The sequence below is a fragment of the Eptesicus fuscus genome, chromosome 7 (genome assembly GCF_027574615.1).
Source record: "Eptesicus fuscus isolate TK198812 chromosome 7, DD_ASM_mEF_20220401, whole genome shotgun sequence".
NCBI lineage: Eukaryota > Metazoa > Chordata > Mammalia > Chiroptera > Vespertilionidae > Eptesicus > Eptesicus fuscus.
The window spans coordinates 8247883-8267149 of record NC_072479.1 but is presented as its reverse complement, the minus strand read 5'-3'; the positions used below and the strand labels follow the sequence as shown (position 1 = coordinate 8267149).

General features: G+C 46.5%; 1 protein-coding gene across 1 annotated transcript in view; it reads left to right on the top strand.

Moving 5' to 3' along the window:
- The window catches only part of ALOX5AP (arachidonate 5-lipoxygenase activating protein), a 35563-nt gene extending 25587 nt beyond the window's left edge, over positions 1-9976 (top strand). Inside the window, exon 5 of the mRNA XM_008159459.3 lies at positions 9507-9976. Coding sequence (XP_008157681.1) covers positions 9507-9669 — 163 coding nt within the window. The 3' untranslated portion in view covers positions 9670-9976. The remainder of the gene's footprint in view (positions 1-9506) is intronic.
- The last annotated feature ends 9291 nt before the right edge of the window (positions 9977-19267 follow it).

The window sequence follows — 19267 nt, the reverse complement described above, 5'->3', positions numbered from 1 at the left end:
TTTCTGTTGAGAAATCATCTGATAGTCTTATGGGAGCTCCCTTGTAGGTAACTGCTTTTCTCTTGCTGCTTTGAAAATTCTCTCTTTGTCTTTAACCCTTGGTATTTTAATTCTGATGTGTCTTGGTGTGGGTTCATCTTGTTTGGGACTCTCTGTACTTCCTGGACTTGTGTGTCTATTTCCTTCACCAACTTAGGGAAGTTTTCCATAATTATTTTTTCTAATAGGTTTTCAATTTCTTGCTCTCTCTCTTCGCTTTCTGGCACCCCCATGATATGAATGTTGGTATGCTTGAAGTTGACCCAGAGGCTCCTTACACTATCCTAATTTTTTTGATTCATTTTTTCTTTTTGATGTTCTGATTTTGTGTGTGTGTGTGTGTGTTTTGTTTTCTTCCTTATATTCCAAATCACTGATTATATTCTTGACTTCATCTATTCTACTATTGATTCCCTGTAAATTATTCTTCATTTCAGTTAGTCTATCCTTCATTTCTGACTGGTTCTTTTTTATGTGGTGGAAGTTCTTACTAAGTTTATTGAGCATCCTAATAACCAGTGTTGTTTTTATTTTAATTTTATTTTTTTGTTAATCCTCACCAGATGATAGTTTTTCCATTGATTTATTTTTTATTTTTTTTTTTTTTTTAGAGAGAATGGAAGGAGGCAGGGGGCGGGTGCAGAGACACAGAGAGAGAAACATTTATGTGAGAGGGACACATTGACTAGTTCCTCCCACATACAACCTGACTGAGGATGGGGATAGAGCCTGCAACTGAGGTATATGTCCTTGACTGGAATAAAATGCACTACCCTTCAGTCTGCAGGCCAATGCTCTAACCACTTAGTCAAACTGGCCAGGGCAATAATCAGTGTTTTGAACTCTATATCTGGTAGGTTGCTTGTGTCCCTTTTGTTTAGTTCTTCTTCTGGAGTTTTATTCTCTTCTTTCATTTGTGACATGCTGCTTTGTCTCCTCATTTTGGCAACCTCCCTATGTTTGATTCTATCTATTAGGTAGGGCTGCTACATCTCTCAGGTTTGGTAAGTGGCCTAATATAGTATGTGTTCTGTAGGGTCAGTGCCATAGCATCCTGATCACCCAAGCTGGATCCTTGAGGTGCAGCCCTGTATGGGCTGTGTATATCCTCCTTTTATAGTAAGCACATTAATGGGAGGGATTTACCTCCAGGCAGATCAGCCACAAGGACTGGCTGCAACTATTGACTACAGATCTCTGATAACTGTGGAGGATCAGTTGTGCAGGGGCCCACCCCACAGAGCATAACTTACTTCAGCAGGGGTCTGGTGCCTGCTGAGTCTTCCCCTTTAGTGTGTTCCTTGTGGAGGTGATTGAGTGGTGGTGCTTTGATGTAGTCTGAAGCTGTCCTGGGTAGACTAGCTCTGAGGCCTGCCAGGAGGTGCAGGCCAAGGTCAGTTGCTGTCTCTGTTCTGCCTGCGTCTACCTGGCATGAGCTACAAAGCGATCTGCAGATGGCTGCTTCTTGTGCTAAGCTTGGTGCTGTCCAGAAGAGGCCAAGCTGTGAACCAAGGTGGCTGCTGCTAGTGTTAGGCCTGGGCCACTTAGTGAGAGGTATGGGGCACACTGAGGCCAGATGCTGCTTGTTTGATATATTTTAGGGAAGTCTGAAGCACAAGGCAAGACAGGCCATTCATATGGAAAAGCCACTGGAATCAGCTTGGTGGGCCCAAAAGTTGGGTGGGGCGGGGCCTTGGGGAATTACCAGGGCAGGGAAAATAGTTTGAGCCAAGTTGATGGAGTCTCAGATATAGCACCTGCCTTCTGGCTTTATGGGGGGAGGTTCATCAAAGGAACAGTTGTCTCTGCCAGCACTTCTGTCTGGAAGAAACCTGTTCCCCAGCTCTCACCCTGATGCTGGACAATTTAATTTCCCCCCATATGTCTCTGGTGCCTTTCTGCTGCCCTAGCACTGGAGCTTAGAGAGAGTGAGTCCAAGTAAGTCTGTGCCTGGGCCCTTTAAGAAGAACTGCCTGGGACTCCAGCAGCCCTCTGTCTTCCTCAGCCTCAATTCCTGCTGGTTTTTACAGCCAGAAATTACGGGGACTTCTCTTCCTAGAACTTAAACCCCAGGCTGGGTGGCCTGATGTAGGGTTGTGACCCTCTTGTCCCTCAGGTGGGACCTATGTAGCCAAGGTATCTGTCCCATTTTTTAAAAATATTTTTATCGTTTAAAGTTTTACATATATCTCCTTTTTCCCCGATTGACACTGCCCCCTACCCCCCAGCCACTCCCTACCCTGAGGACAAGCCCCACCGCCCCAGTGTCTGTGTCCATTGGTTATGCTAATATGTATGCATACAAGTCCTTTGGTTGATCTCTAATTCACACCCACCCCTTCCCCCCCCCCCCCCCGCCATTTGTCTCTGGATCTATTTTTGTTCATCAGTTTATGTTGATTATTATATTCCACATGTGAGTGAGATAATGTGATATTTATCTTTCTCAGGCTGGCTTATTTCACTTAGCATAATGCTCTCCAGTTCCATCCATGCTGTTGCAAATGATAAACGTTCCTTCTTTCTTATAGCAGCGTAGTATTCCATTGTGTAGATGTATCACAGTTTTCTATTCCACTCATCTGCTGATGGGAACTTAGGCTGTTTCCAAATCTTAGCTATGGTAAATTGTGCTGCTATGAACATAGGGGTGCATATATCCTTTCTTATTGGTGTTTCTAGTTTCTTGGGACATAGTCCTAGAAGTGGGATTTCTGGGTTAAATGGGAGTTCCATTTATAATTTTTTGAGGAAACTCCATACTGTCTTCAACAGTGGCTGCTCCAGTCTGCATTCCCACTAGCAGTGTATGAGGGTTCCTTTTTCTCCACATCCTCGCCAGCACTTGTCATTTGTTGATTTGTTGATGATAGCCATTCTGACAGGTGTGAGGTGGTACCTCATTGTTGTTTTGAGTTGCATCTTTTGGATGATTAGTGATTTTGAGCATGTTTTCATATGTCTCTCGGCCTTCTGTATGTCCTCTTTCAAAAAGTGTCTATTTAGGTCCTTAGCCTATTTTTTTTATTGGATTGTTTATCTTTCTTTTCTTAAGTTGTATGAGTTCTCTGTAAATTTTGGAGATTTAAACCCTTATCTGAAATAGCATTGGCAAATATGTTCTCCCATGCAGTGGGCTTTCTTGTTGTTTTGTCGATGGTTTCTTTTGCTGTGCAGAAGCTTTTTATTTTGATGTAGTTTCCATTGCCCTAAGAGCTTTATTGGTAAAGATATTGCTATGACATATGTCTGCAATTTTGCTGCCTATGGAGTCTTGTAGGATTTTTATGGTTTCCCATCTTACATATAAGTCCTTTAGCCATTTTGAGTTTGTTTTTGTGTATGGTGTAAGTTAATGATCTAGTTTCAACTTTGGTCTTCTTTCTCAGGATTGCTATGGCTATTCGGTGTCTTTTTTTATTCCAGATGAATTTTTGGAGAGTTTGTTCTAGGTCTTTGAAATATGTCATTGGTATTTTAATGGGGATTGCATTGAATCTGTATATTGCTTTAGGTAGTGTGGACATTTTAATGATGTTGATTATCTGTCCCATTTAAAATTTTTTTTGTGTTAATCCTCACCAGAGAATATTTTTCCATTGATTTTTAGAGAAAGTGGAAGGGAGGGAGGAAAAGAGAGATAGAGAAAGATAGAGATAGAGATAGATCTATTTGTTGCCTCCTCCCCACACCCTGGCCAGACTGGGATCGAACCTGCAACCTAGGTATGTGCCCTTGACTGGAAATTGAACCCATGACCCTTCAGTGCATGGGCTGACTTTCAAACTACTGAACCACACCAGCCAGGACCCTCCCAATTTTTATTCACCGCACAAGGGTGTGGGGCCAGCTTGTTCCATGATTCTGCCCCTCCTACCAGTCTCCCTATGGCTTCTTTTTTAATTCCCTAGTTGTAGGACTCCCATTCAGTCAGATTTCAGGTGGTTCCTAATGATGGTTGCTTTGTAGTTTAGTTGTAATTTTGATGTGGTTGTGGGAGGGGGTGAGTACTGCATTTACCTACCCTGCCATCCTGACCAGAAGTTTAAATCCCTCCCTGGTCTCTTCCATTACTTGGTTATAAGAAGATTCCACCAGCCCCTTTCCCCATGATCTGTGCTTGTAGACATTACTTATCAGTCACAGTGTTTTTCCCTACAGAGATCAAATGTGTCCTTATACTGCTTCTTAACACACAGTCTTTGACAGAAATGATACACTGTATACAGATGAGATGTTCAGTCCTAATCTAGACCAAAATGAAGTAGATGCAAGCCTGAGCAGTCTGTGGCTAGGTCCAAAAGGGATGTTAAATTCTGCCTTCTAGAAACTACTTGCTAAAGGCCTCGTACATCAGGGACCTCCCTCTTTTGTTCATCTGCCTCTGTATCTGGTCTATGTCACACTTAGTCTCTGCAAGACACCTTAATGCTCTAATGCTTTTAGGGTCTGCTTTAGTTCTTGGCCTTACCCATGGAGGAAGGTCCTGCTCAGTGAGATCCTTCCCCAGAAATTTCTCCCTTGGGCTCTAGATCATCTTTTCTTCCCTCCAGAAGTTACTTCGGCCCTGTCCCCTTCAGAAGTTCCAGTGGGTAGGGAAGACATTCCTTGGTGTATCGCATTCATCAAAGCTTCTGCTGCTGCTGCTTCTTCTTCTTCTTCTTCTTCTTCTTCTTCTTCTTCTTCTTCTTCTTCTTCTTCTTCTTCTTCTTCTTCTTCTTCCTCTCCTCCTCCTCCTCCTTTCCCTCCTTCTCCTCTTTCTCCTTCTGCTCCTCCTCCTTCTTCTCCTTTTTCAGTCCTCACCTGAGGATATCTTTCCATTGGTATTTACTTTTTTAGAGAGAGTGGAAGGGAGGGGGAGAGACAGAGAGAGAAACATTGATGTGAGAGAGACATATCAATTGGTTGCCTCCTGCACATGCCCCAATCAGGGCCTGGGATTGAGCCTGCAACCAAGGTACATGCCCTTGATTGAATTGAACCCAGGACTCTTCAGTCCATGGGCGGGCACTCTTCCACTGAGCCAAACCGGATAGGGCAAAGCTTCTTCTTCCAAGAATTTTGTAGCTCCTGCGTTTAGTCCCCTTAAAGTTTATGTTTCTTATTCTCAGTCCTACATCCTATTCTCCAAGCCCTTTCTCCCTATCCTGACTGGGTTGTCTGTAGCATCCTTAACCAAACAGCAGTTAAGGATGATTCTTAGTTTTTTCACTGTTCATTCTAAACTACTATCTGGGCCCAAACTCAATGGCAGTTGGCATTATATTACAAGAATATCTGACTTTTATCACCTACCTTCACCAGCTGGCACTAAGTTGCTCTCTCTTTCTGTCCCAGAGAGCCTTGTCCCCTGTTGCAGTTCCCACTAAACTCTTCTGCAATTTCAGGCTCTCAGCTCAGTGGTTGGTGGGCAAAGATTAGTGACTCTCAAGGCCAGTAAGCTCAGGTTACTCAGCTCCACCTTCTCATTGTTTGCTCACTCCTCATTCAGCATTCATTTAGTAAATAGTTAATGATCATCTGCTCTGAGCTGGGTACTTTAGAACTGTTCCCCCAAGGAGACCCTGGGGATCAGGGGCATGGGGCAAATTCAGAAATATTAAACTACCAACATACTAATGGGCACAATTTTCAAAAGAACTGATCCCTCCAGTCAATTTCCCTTTTAGTGTCAATATTTTATTTATTTTATTATTATTTGTTAGTCCTCACCCAAGGACATACTTAGAAAGAGAGAGAGAGAGAGAGAGAGAGAGAGAGAGAGAGAGAGAGAGAGAGAGAAACATCAATTGGTTACCTTCTGTATGTGCCATACTAGGGGAATCAAACCCTCAGCTCAGATATGTGCCCTGACCAGGAACTGAACCAGCTACCCTTTGGTACACAGGATGAGGCTCAACCAGCTGAGCCACTCTGATCACTCACCATTTTAGAGTCTGCACCACCTCCCAATTATGGGGCCATGGGTTAGTTCATCAGAGTTGGAGAATGAGCTTGCTTCTTTTGGAATTCCTGGGTGAGCACATGGATATCAAGGCTGGAGTTTGCAGAGTGAAACCCACCAACCAACTGCACCAGACTCTCCTAGGATGCTTATTCAAAGTACAGTCATGGGGCCCTCCCAGACATATGGAACCAGACTCTCTGGGGTGGAGGCTCAGGAATCTGCAGGTGATTCTTATACACATGGAGTTTGGGAGCCACAGAAGGCTGCTCATGCTTTTTTTCTGAGAATGATTCATTCATGTGACACACATTTATGGAAGTCCTGACTTATTGGAGATGAGTGGGTGAATGAAGGAGACAGTATCCTGCTCTCATTGATATTACCATTTTTTTCCCTTTAGAAGTTACTAGGTTTAAAGTTATATTTCTTTATTGAAAAGAACAAAATTTTAAAGCCAGAGGGACCATAAAATTTTCTTTTTCTACCCATATTTGGTGTAATTTTTGTGTGAGGTAGGAGATGGGTGGCAAGTTGCCCAAGGCCACACTGCAGAGAGCTGGGGCTGGAACTTGTGTCTCCAAATGCCTGGGTTCACCTCTCTGTTTTAGGTACATTCGAAATGGGAATTGTTTGGTACAATGCCTCTTTTATGTTTTCCTGTAGATTTTATGCTATGTGTGTGTGTGGGCACATTTATTGCAAAACTAATAATCAAATCCTAGTCTCCAGAATCTGAAGGAGTCCTCAGGAAGTCAATGTGGCAGAAAGAGGAAGACTCTGGCCTCACACAGATAGGTTTGAATTCCCACTCTGCCTCTTCCTGGCTGTGTGACCTTAGGCAAATTGTTCAACTTGTCTGTTCTCATTTTCCCCATCTGGAAAATAAGCTAATCATACCTCATGGAGTGGTTCTGAGAGTTAAATGAAATCACAGGTATAAAACTCCTGGTTTCTATAGATGCTTAATTATTTCATTCTGACCTTCCCCACCCTATTTAGAGAGAACTATATAATCCCAACCTTAATTTTTATTATTTAAAGACAATTTCAATTATGGTTGGCATTTAATGTTACATTAATTTTGCTCAGCATAATGGTTAGACATTTATATAACTTAAAAATGATCCCCCAATAAGTCTAGTACCCACCTGGCACCATACATAGTTCTTACAATATTTTTGGCTATATTCCCTATGCTGTACTTTACATCCCCAAGATTATTTTGTAACAGCTAATTTGTACTTTTTAATCCCTTCACCTTTTTTTTACTCCCCAATCCTCCTCCCATCTGACAAACAGTTTGTTCTCTGTATATATGAGTCTATTTCTGTTTTGATTGTTCATTTATCTTGTTTTCATAGATTCCCCATATAAGTGAAATCATCTGGTATTTGTCTTTCTCTGTCTGACTTATTCACTTAGCATAATACCCTCTAAGTCCATCCATGTTGGCCCTGCACACGGTAGGCGTGTGTGCTAAGTTCTCTGCACTGCCCGAGAAGACGAAATATCTCCTTTGGGGGAGGTATGCCTTGAGACCTTTGCAAAACTCCTGCCCAAATTTAAGAAGAGCACTATTCCATTAGGAGACATCATCATTTTATTCCTCACCACAGATTTATCTTGTGTGTGCTCTGAACAGCTTCACAAATTCCTTTTTTTTTTTATAATGAGCATATGGTGGCCTCATTCATGTGGTAAATCAGAGCTACCACAATATTTGACTTTTCACAATTTAATGCTTCTGCACTCTCTGTTCTCTGTCTTATAAATAGACTCCTTGACATTATTTTCTCTTCCTTACCAGCATTAGCAGGTAACTCGATATTCATCTGCTAGGGCCACCATAACAAAGTGCCACAGACTAGGTGGTTCAAACAACAGAAACTTAGCATCTCACAGTTCTGGACATTGCCTCCTTCTGAGGCCTCTTTCCTTTTTGTGCAGATGGTCATCTTCTCCCTGTGTCTTCACACATGGTCATCCCTCTGTCAGATTGAGTCTTTAAAGACCCTATTTCCAAATACAGCAGTATTCTGAAATATGGGACTTAGTACTTCAATTTATGAATTTGAGTGGGATACAATTTATCCCACAACCCTCTCTTTTGGGACCCCCTCCCCAGTACAGAGATAGAACTTCTCATTTCATGAGCATGACTGTGAACCAAAAAGTCAAGGAGAGAAGAGCTCAGCTGGCCAAGGAGCAGGGTGCCTCAGCAGCACTTCTCAAATGTGAATGTGCCCGGGAGTCACTGAGAAAGCTTGTCAAAATGCAGATTCTGATCTGTAGACCCGGGAGGGGCCTGGGATTATGAATTTCTAACTAGCTCCATGCTGTTGGTCAAAGGATCACACTTTGAGTAGTAGAAGGTTGATACTCAATTATTGAGTGGTTTTCAAACTCTTGACATGGGAAATTATGGGTTACATTGTGAACCTTTGGCATCCCTTTCAAAAAGATAAAATTTCTAACAAACTTGTGGACACCAAATTTTGCTCTCTGATTATATCAAGAGTCAGACTCAGCGGTATTAACTCACATGCTCAGCTGGGCTAGCTGTTCTTGTTGAGGAGTCCTGGTTGTCAAAGGCTCCCTCACCAGGGTCCATCCCAACAGCCATAATGAGCCATTTGGCTGGACTTTGCTAATGCCACACAGATAGACCAAGCCACAGAGATTACAAAATTCTGCAGATAGAGGGAGGAAGCCAGGGGGGCTGCTGTGAACAATTAGGTGGTCACATATCCCTGGGGAAAGGCTCTTGACCCCAGCCGATGATATGCTTCAGCAGCTCATGATTACAGCTTTTGATAGAAGAGTATGAATGTACTAGTATAAAAAGCCTGTCTCCCTCCATTCACTTAAAACACCTGTCTTTCACTGCTGGGGGCCCAGCTCTCATTAGAGAGAACATGAGTTATTCCCAGGCAGATTGAAGTCTCAGATGCCAAAGCACCTTTTAGATTTCACCAGCCTTGTTAGCTCATTTAAACCATCACTTCTCTCCTGGAGGCCCTTAAAGGCTTGCATTATACACAGCTGTCCCAACGCTCTTATAGGCACTCATGGAGAGGAGCAGGGTAGAGAGGGTCTGGATGAGTCAATGGGATTCCTAACCCCCAGTCAGAATGCCCAATGACCAGCAGAACTTGCTACTTTCACGCTGTCAAGGACTAGAGTTCAGAGGAAACCAGGAGCACACAGAGCAGCTGTATGCTGAGCCTTATCGATGAGGGGTCTGAAGACTGGGCTCTTTAGCTGGGTTTTGAAATATGTTCAATGAGTAATAATAGCTAAGAGACCTCCATCCTTCATATGAAGTAAATGGAGCATTCTTGAGTGAAAGGAACTATAATTTAAACCCCATGTATTTCAAAGTGATAATGTGTGTGTGTGTGTGTGTGTGTGTGTGTGTGTGTGTGTGTGTGAGTGAGAGAGAGAGAGAGAGAGAGAGAGAGAGAGAGAGAGAATGGGTGTCATTTGTGCAGCTTCTACAGGTTTCTCTCTTCTTTTCCAGCACACCTGGCTACATATTTGGGAAGCGTATCATACTGTTCCTGTTTCTCATGTCCCTTGCTGGCATATTCAACTATTACCTCATCCTATTTTTCGGAAGTGACTTTGAAAACTACATAAAGACGATCACCACCACCATCTCCCCTCTGCTTCTCATTCCCTAACTCTCCGCTGAATACAGGGTTGGTGCTCTCATCTGATCAATACCTAGAAGTCATCATAACTCAGCCCTTGAGAGATGCAGCCCTCTTAGACAGGAAATAAATCTAATGACCATCTGGGCTTCACAGCTTGAGTTCACCTTGCTTTTCCTGGAAGAAAATAATCCTGCATCAGCTCCACCCCTGGAAAATGTCAGTATTCCAGGATTTGTTACCCAGACCCACTCTCTATGTTCCTTGACTTATCCTGCTTTCTGAAGATGTTTTGGGACCGGATTTGTGTTTTCCTAAAATAAAATGTAGAGACATGTTGGAAGCTGGTGTTTGAATTTTGTGTGTGTCTGTTGCTAAAGTTGAATAACTAGTTTGTTTTACTCAACCTAAATAATGATAATAAGACATACATTACACACACACACACACACACACACACACACACACACACACACACACCCCTGAAAGGGTATTCAGCAAAATGTCAACTGTGATTATCTCTTAATGAGCAAATCCCATTAAACAAAGAAACAGAAGAGACACAACTGAAGCCTTGCCTTTTCTAAGAAGCCTTCCCTAACTCAAGGTTGGTCTATGTTGCCCTCTGACATCCCACAGCACCCTGTGCACATCTCAAGATATTTCTTAGGAAGTGCCACTCTGCCCCTCTAAATCATCAGCTCTTGAATATCCCCAATGTCCTGTTGTTCTTTTCTTGTGCTATGCTCAGGGATGGGCCCAACGCAGGTACCAATGACTCAAACTATCTGGGAACTCAAACAAATATCCTGTAAAGTGTTATATTGTAGGTGTGAGTTTTATGAGATTAAGATGTGTGTTTCTAAAAAATATTTTAATGAGATAAATTGTGGAGAAATGCCCAAACAAAAACAAACAAAAAAAAAAAAATGAAAAAGGAAAGAAAAGAAAAAACACTATCCTTCCCACAAACAAACAACCTTAAGAATCATTTGTTGACTGTGCACCCCACTCCCCACCTCTTGGCCCCATGAGGACTAGGTTTCACTCATATTATTTAGTTTGAAATGTGCTGTAATTTAGTGCCAGCACCTATGATAAGGCCAGGTCAATCACAGGTGCCCCCACATAGTGGTTGAATAAGTGAATAAATGATTGAGCTCATAGATTGCTGGCTGGCAGTATTTAATAAAATATGTGTTGAGTCATTTTCCATATTGTGGATAGACTCATGGTGGTCCAAAGAGCACAATTTGGAAGATGGCTGGGTGTGGTCAGGAGTCCAGGACACCCAACAGAGAGAAGCTAGCCCTACAGGGGAGTCAACTCATCAGGGCTGAGCTCTCAGTTGAGGTGACCAGCAAGAGGTGAGTGCCCTTCAATCCCAGCTGAGTCTTGTAAGGGTCCCCATCTTAGGCAGGAAGAGGCAAGTCTAGGGGTCAAACCTCTCTCAACTTCCCCTGAGTTGCCTGGTTGGGGAGTGGAGCAGATGAAGACAAGGAGTCTGGCCTGTGTGGTGTCTGGGTCAATGTGCCTCTTGTGAGATGCTCAAGGCAGCAGACCTCTGGACTTGGGGAAAAGCTCCCAGGCGGACAGTTTCCCAGGCCTGTCTGATGGTGCTGGCTCAAGCCTGCCTGGGCTTTCCCTGCCGAACCTATCCAGCAGAAGCTTCTTAGTGCCATTGCTTTTGTAGAGTTGCTTCTGCTCTTACTAGTAGCTCCCTGTTGAGAGTAAGATTCGAATATCCTAGCTGGGCATTTCTGTTCTTGGTGACAGGAAAAATCATGGCAAGCTTCAAGGGCAACGTGGCCCCTAGGCCCACCTCAGCCTGGGCTTGGTTTGCAAGGTGATTGATTGTCGCAGCTTGCCTGGGGCAGAGGAGTTCCTGGGAGGTGGGGCTTTCAGTTTTAAAACTGAGGCAGTCCTGGGAAAACCAATATAAGTTGTCTCCCTAAAAGTGGACCAGGCCAGAATATTTCCAGTGGATCCTAGAAGCCACACTGTGCAAAATGACCATGGGACCTTACAGTGCAGGGAGAGGAAATGATGATATGGCCCATCCAGAGGCTCTATGGATGGTGGCCTGAATGGAGCATGTGTAACTGAGGGCAAGAGGGGTTAAGATGTGGCTGGAGCAGGCTTCTGGCTGCACAGAAAAGAGTCTCAGGTGCAAGGAGGGGCTCTTCCTCTGATGGGAGGCAGTACTGAAATGGTCAAATTCTCTGTCTTCAGAGCTCTGGGCCTGGACTGAATCTGTCACCTCCTCAGTTCTGTGACTTCTTCCTAAGCCTCAGTTTTCTCATGCGTTAGACTGGGATAATAATAGTGCCAAATTTAGAGAGTTGTTGTGAAAGACAGTGACATAAAGCAAATAAAAATGGTGAGCACATAGTAAATACTGAATATTATTGCTGTATTTATTATTGTTATCTTATTGTATTAGTTTTCTATTGCTGCAGAACAAATTCCCACAAACAAAATGGCTTAAAAACACATACATTTACCATCTCACAGTTTCCATGGGTCAGGTGTCCTCAGGGTGAGCTGGGTCCTCTGCTCAAGGTCTTACCAGGCTGTAATCAAGGCGTCACTCTGAGCTGTGATCTCTGCTGAGGCTTCGGGTTCTCTCCCAGGCTCACTGATTGTTGGCTCAGGGCTTTGCAGTTGTAGGACTGAAGCCCCCAGTTCCTGGAGCCCCTTCCCTCACTCATGGCCTTCTCCACAACAGAATGGTTTTCTTCTTTAAGGCCAACAGGAGAGTATTTTTGGTGCTTTTTTTCATTTCTGACCTGTAGACCCACTTTTATAGGGCTTACCTGATTAGGTTAGGATCCCCTTTTGATTAACTTGAAGTCAACTGGTTGGAAACCTTAGTTACAGTTGCAAAATCCTTTCTCTTTGACTTTATCATGCAACAAATCAGTTTAGGACTCTGACTGCCTCTCCTGCCTTTGGGAGCCAAAGGGAGCTGTGTAGATGATGACGTTGCGGGTGCTCTGGGCAGAAGCAGGCTAGAATGTGTGTGTGTGTGTGTGTGTGTGTGTGTGTGTGTGTGTGTGTGTGTGTGTCTGCATGCCCAGTGTGTGAATTTGTGTGTGTGAACACCTTTGGGAGAATTCTATGAGGCAGAAGGCTGGGGTCCCTTCCAACTCCTGAGGACAGGGAAGCTCCTTAACCAAACAGATGAAGCTGAGACATAACATAAGTGAGCCTGACTGGTGTGGCTCAGTGGTTGAGCATCGACCCATGAACCAGGAGGTCACAGTTCATTTTTGGTCAGGGCACATGCCCGGGTTGCAGTCTCAATCCCCTGTAGGGGGCTTGCAGGAGGCAGCCAATCAATGATTCTCTCTCATCATTGATGTTTCTGTCTCTCTCTCTCCCTCTCCCTTTCTCTCTGGAATCAGAGGCCCGGTACACGAAATTTGTGCACTGGGGGGTGTGTGTCTCTGAGCCTGGCCTGCACCCTCTCGCAGTCTGGGACCTCTTGCTCCTTACCGCCTGCCTGAAGCAGAGGCGAGAGAGGCTCCCGCCACTACCACTGCGTTCACCAGCTGTGAGCCCGGCTTCTGGCTGAGCAACACTCCCCCTATGGGAGCACACTGACTACCAGGGGACAGCTCCTACATTTGGTGTCTGCCCCCTGGTGGTCAGTGTGCATCATAGCGACCAGTCATTCTGCCGTTCAGTCAATTTGCATATTATGCTTTTATTATATAGGATATATCTATACCAATAAGAGAGAAGTATGGTAATTGACCATCACTCTGTGACACCCACAGCCAATCAGGAGGAAATATGCAAATTAGCAGGACAAAGATGGCAGCGGCCATGGAGCCAGCTGGAGCTGGAGAGAGGCTTGGGTCACCCCTGGCGACAGAGGAAGCCAAGCTTCCTGCCTGCCTGGGCCGGCTGCCAAAGGAGGGGCCTGTGAGCAGCGGCCACGGAGCAGGCTGGAGCGTGCAGGAGGCTTGGGTAGCCCGGGCTGGCTGCCGAGGGAGGGGCCTGCAAACAGTCCTCAGCCCCTCACCCAGGCTGGTCATGCCCCCATTGGGGTGAGGGTCCCTGCTGGGGGGCATGGCCAGCCTACAAACAGCCATCAGCCCCTCACCCAGCTGGCCACACCCCCCAGTGGGGACCCACACCCCAATGGGGGCGTGGCTGGCCTGCAAACCACCACAGGCCCCTCGCCCAGGCCACCCCGCCCCCCAAGGGAACCCTCACTCTGATCCGGGACACCCTTCAGGGCAAACCAGCTGGCCCCCACCCATGCAGCAGGCCTCTATCTATACTAATAAAAGGGTAATATGCTAATTAGACTGGGAGACCTTCCAGGAGACCTTCCGGATGTTCTTCTGGACAAAGCCATGGTGGTGGGGCCAAGGTAGAGGCAGTTAGGGATCAAGAGGGGAGGGCAGTTGTGGTGATCAGGCCAGTGGGGGAGGGGCAATTGGGGGTGAGCAGGCCATCAGTGGGGGTCAGTTGGGGGCAATTAGGCCGGCAGGTGGGGGCAGTTGGAGGTGATCAGGCTGGTGGGGGAAGTTGGGGGCAAGCAGGCCGGCAGGCAGAGTGGTTAGGGGCAATCAGGCAGGCAGGCAGGTGAGCGGTTAGGAGCCAGCAGTCCCGGATTGAGAGAGGGATGTCCGACTGCACAGGGATCGAACCTAAACTGGCAGTCGGATATCTCCTGAGGGGTCCCAGATTGGAGAGGGTGCAGGCCGGGCTGAGGGACACCCTCCTCTCCCCCCCCCTTTGTGCACAAATTTTGTGCACCGGGCCACTAGTATACATATATTTTTAAATAGGTGCACTCCTCCTTCCCCTTCTATTTTAACTAAAATAGTATTCTTTTCATGCTGAGAACCTCCCTGGCTGTGAAGATGGAATTTGTGCAACTGTTTTTTTCTATTCCCCTTTCCTCCACCCCATGCTTTCTCCAGTTCAGGACATGTCCCACCATCACTCAGTTGCTCTTCCTTCCCACCCCCATATCAATCGTTACGTTGAGTTCTGTCAACTCTACTTTAAGGTACATCCCATGGCTGGCCACTCCTCACCATCCCCATGCTGTCCCTGCTGTCTGAGTCAATGCCAATCTCTCTCCTGGAAACTTCCATGGCCACTTCCCTCAGCTCTATATCACATGCCCTTGCTGAAAATCTGCGAGGGAATTTTCATTGCTCTTAGGACAAAGGTATATCCTTGATGTGGCTGTATGGGGCCTGTGCAATGGTTGGTACCTGTGACCTCTCTGCACACCATCCTTTGTTCACTCTCTCTGCTTGCTCAGCTCCACCCACACTGGCCTGCACCCAGATTGCTTGGTGCTCCTACCTTCCTTTATTCAGTGCCTGCCAATGGTCACCTCCTCATGGAGCCCTCCAGGACCACTGCACCACATCTGCATAGAAGCCCAGTCCTTCCTTGGCCCCACCCCCATCTCCTACCCTTCCTTCCTTCTCTTCTGTGTACTTATTACCATCTGACATGAGATCACGGATTTACCCCTTTACTCATTTATTGTCTGTCTCCTCCCACTGGAACAGAAGCTTCAAAAGGGCAGACTTTGCCTCTGTTGTTTACCCCCATCCCAGGGCCGAGAACAGTTCAGGCATATAATCAGATCAGTGCTCAAGACTGATGAGCTAAGGACAGAATAGACAGGGTTGTGGGATGGTGTCGTCTGGTGTGTGTGACCCTGTGGGGTGGGGGGATAGGGGGGTGGTGATGACTAAAGGGCTAAGAGCAAATCTGGGACAGATCGCCTAAGAGAAGTTCTCAAATTTCAGTGCACAAGGCTCCAGCTGGGGACCTTGTTAAAAAATGCAAGCCTTTAGCGCCACCCCCAGAGAGATGATTGGTAGGTCAGGGATAGGGCTCAGGAATTCACGTTCTTAAGATTCTCAGGCTTTTCCTGATGCAGCTGGTGGCAGACCACCCTTTCAGAAGCTCTTAGCTTGAGAGCTGTACCACCAATACCAACCACATGTGGCTACCGAGCCCCTGAAATGAGGCTGCTCTGACTTGAGTATGCTGCAAATGTGAAATGCACACCAAATTTTGAAGACAATGTAAAAAAGTAAAATACTTCAATAATGGTTTTATATGGATTACCATTGAAATAATAATCTTGTGGCTCTATTGTGTTAAATAAAATGTATTATTAGAATTAATTTCACTTCTTTCTTTGTAATTTTCTTAGTAGTGGGTACTAGAACATTTTAAATTACAGGTGCAGCTTGTGTTATATTTCTGTAGGACAACTGACCTAGTTCTGTGGGACCCAGCAAGTTCTCAAGGCTGAAAAGAAACGCTGGCCCTTACGTTGGGTATGATTTCTTGCAGACAATACTAAACAATGTGCCAATAAAAATTGCCATAGGACACCACCTGGTTTTGTCTGAATCTGGAAAATAGTTCTTCGAAGCTTGTTACCATGATCATGAGGGTGTTTCATTAAGTATTTCTGATCACAAATATGGCACATTATTAAAATATCATTTTTATGGTACCCTAGAGGCAAAGGTTATCTGAATGTGGAGAGAGAGGCAGTTTGTGGAACGGTTGTATAAATGAAATCACTGGAAAGCAGTGCACTCAACTGAACCTTGGCTCAGGGGCGTATTCTTATTAAAATGTTTAGGTAGCAGTTTCTGTTCATTTCTGCGGAATTGCTCTCCAAATTAAAAATCTGGCTCAGCACCCCAATAGCCCCGAGTCCCAGAAGAAGTTTATCCTCTTTCTTTCCTACGATCCTTGCTTAAGCTCTTAATGCTCTGCTGGTAGTCAGTGCAGATCGTCTGTAAGGAGCATCTACATACAATTTACCATAGCCCTGCAAACTGGCCCGCTCCCCCTTGCCTCAAAGAAGTCAGTGCAGGCTTCAAGAAAATCAGGTCTATCCATGAAAAAGTAACAATTCTTTTTTGGGAACAATTTTTAATGGAATTTGGCCTTAATCACTGAAGTTGCTGCAAAAATGGACTTGCTGTTTAATAGACTGGAAACACCACATAAACACAATTAAATATAAACTTTATCAGAATTCAAGTTAATAAACAACTGCTCAGCTAATTAACAAGAGGGCAAAAGAATGAAGATTTGGTGCACGACCTTTTAGTTCCGTGTGCATGCATTCAGGCCCTCAATGGCAACCAGGATATGGCCACAGCACTGTCTGGAAATGTCTATTCTCACCTGGAGCTGGGAGGCCATCCTCTCTGGGTACATAACTCCCTCCCTCACCCCAATTATATTTCAACTTATCAATGTACTGGCCAGTGACATATAAAGAGTGCTAGCTGATGTGATTGACCCCATAAAAAGAGGGGGGAGGGATCTGAGGAAAGGCTGTGTGTGTGTGTGTGTGTGTGTGTGTGTGTGTGTGTGTATGCAGTTCTTACCTACTGAGAAGGAAAAACCACAATAACATTTTGTGATTCAGTGAATCCTTCCCCCTTCAATCACCTGGATTAATGGTGCCCACAGAAAGCTTAGCTAATGCCTGAGCCTCATCTCATTGCAACCCTTGTTTCAAAGCCCTTCCTTTCCTGAGTTTCCTGCCTTCATTCTTCCTACATATTGAGGCTATAATTGATAAATTAAATGAGAGAGACCAGACAGAGAAAGGAAGTGAGTTGCCAAGAAGCTGAGAGGTGCTTATGTACTCTTTTTTTTAAAATTTCTTTATTGATTAAGGTATCACATATTTGTCCTCATCCCCCCATTCCCATCCCACACCACTCCCCACGGATGCCCCAACCCCCTGTTGAACTTAACCATTGGTTAGGCTCATATGCATGCACACAAATCCTTTGGTTGATCTCTCCCCCCCCCCCCCCTTCCCTATCCTCCCTCTGAGGCCCGATAGTCCGATCGATGCCTCCTTGTTTCCGGCTCTGTTCTCGTTCATCAGTCTATGTTGTTCATCATTTCCCCTAGATGAGCGAGATCATGTGTCACTAGAGATATACTTATAAGAACTGAATGTGAGACGAGCAATAATAGTTATGTTGACAGGCAAATGAATCAGTCTGTAGTGAGTTTCTTTCTGGACCAACAGTTCTTTTGAGACCCAATTTCAATGTTCACCAGTTCCTTATGTGTACATGTCGGCACTGACCCCTCAGCTCTGGATGGTGGACAAATGGTGGTAATGCAGGTCCGACTCCCTCTGGTTTGGTCTCGGCCGGACCCAGGGGCATGGTTTCACCCGGACTCAGGGGCACGTGGCCTCACCCGGACCCAGGGGCACGTGGCCTCTCCCAGACCCAGGGGTGCGTGGCCTCACCCAGACCTAGGTGTGCGCAGCCTCACCCGGACCCGGGACCCAGCCTCACTCGGATCCAGGGGCACACAGCCTCACCCGGACCTGGGATCCAGCTTCACCTGGACCCAGGGGCGCGTGGCCTCACCCGGACCCAGGGGCGCGTGGCCTCACCCGGGCCCGGGACCCAGCCTCACCCGGATCCAGGGGCACACGGCCTCACCCGGACCTGGGATCCAGCTTCACCTGGACCCAGGGGCGCGTGGCCTCACCCGGACCCAGGGGCGCGTGGCCTCACCCGGGCCCGGGACCCAGCCTCACCCGGATCCAGGGGCACACGGCCTCACCCGGACCCGGGATCCAGCTTCACCCGGACCCAGAGGCGCGTGGCCTCACCCGGACCCAGGGGCATGTGGCCTCACCCGGATCCAGGGGCACACGGCCTCACCCGGACCCGGGTTCCAGCTTCACCCGGTCCCAGGGGCGCGGGGCCTCACCCGGACCCGGGTCCCAGCGGGGTTTCGTCTTCTTGATCCCAATTCCTGTTGGTCAATTCCTTCTCAGCAATTCCTTCAGCCATTTTCTCAGAGCTCCAGGGCGGCTGCTGCAGAACTCGTTGGGCGGCGGGCTCGGCAAAGCTCCGGTGTGCCCGGTGCACGGCAGCGGGCTGGTCCGGTGTCGCTGCGTCGGCCCTTGGGTCTGCAGCGGTGGCCGGTCACCGAGCGTGCACACCTGGCCGCTTCCGGGGCGTTGAGATTCTTGAAGGACTCAGAGGTCAGCAAGCGCGGAGTCTCCCACCCCATGTCTCCCAGGTGCTCGTCTGTCTGTGCTCTGCAGCGAGTGGAGCTGTCCCCTCAGCCGGAGACCGCCGGGGGAACTGCGCCGAGCACGTTCCAGGCCGCCATTGTGTCGCCTGAGCTGTAGTTCTTAAAGTGTGGTCTTTGGGTCACCGGCATCAGCATCATCCCGCGTACCCCTCTCTTTTATTCTAGTTGTAGAGCATCTGCTCAGCCAGCCCTCCGGTGGTTCTGGATGGTGTCTGCTCTGCTCTCCCGTCGTAGTCTCAAAATTGTTGTGGTAGGCAACAATCAGGCTTCCGCCCTATGCCTCCATCTTGGTCCTCCTTTGTATAGTTAAGTCTTGATTGTTGTTGGTGTCACTGGGAGGAATTGTCCTCCAGGCCAATTGGCCGTGAGGACCCTCTGTGTCTATAAAGGAAGTGTTGCTGTGCAGGAGACACGTTTATGGGCCAGGTCTTGGTGCAGCAAGGCTTTGGCGCTCACTGAGTCTGCCTCTTGAATGTGTCCCTTATGCGAGTGGTTGAAATCTGGTGTCATCTCACACTGAACACTAGATGCCCTC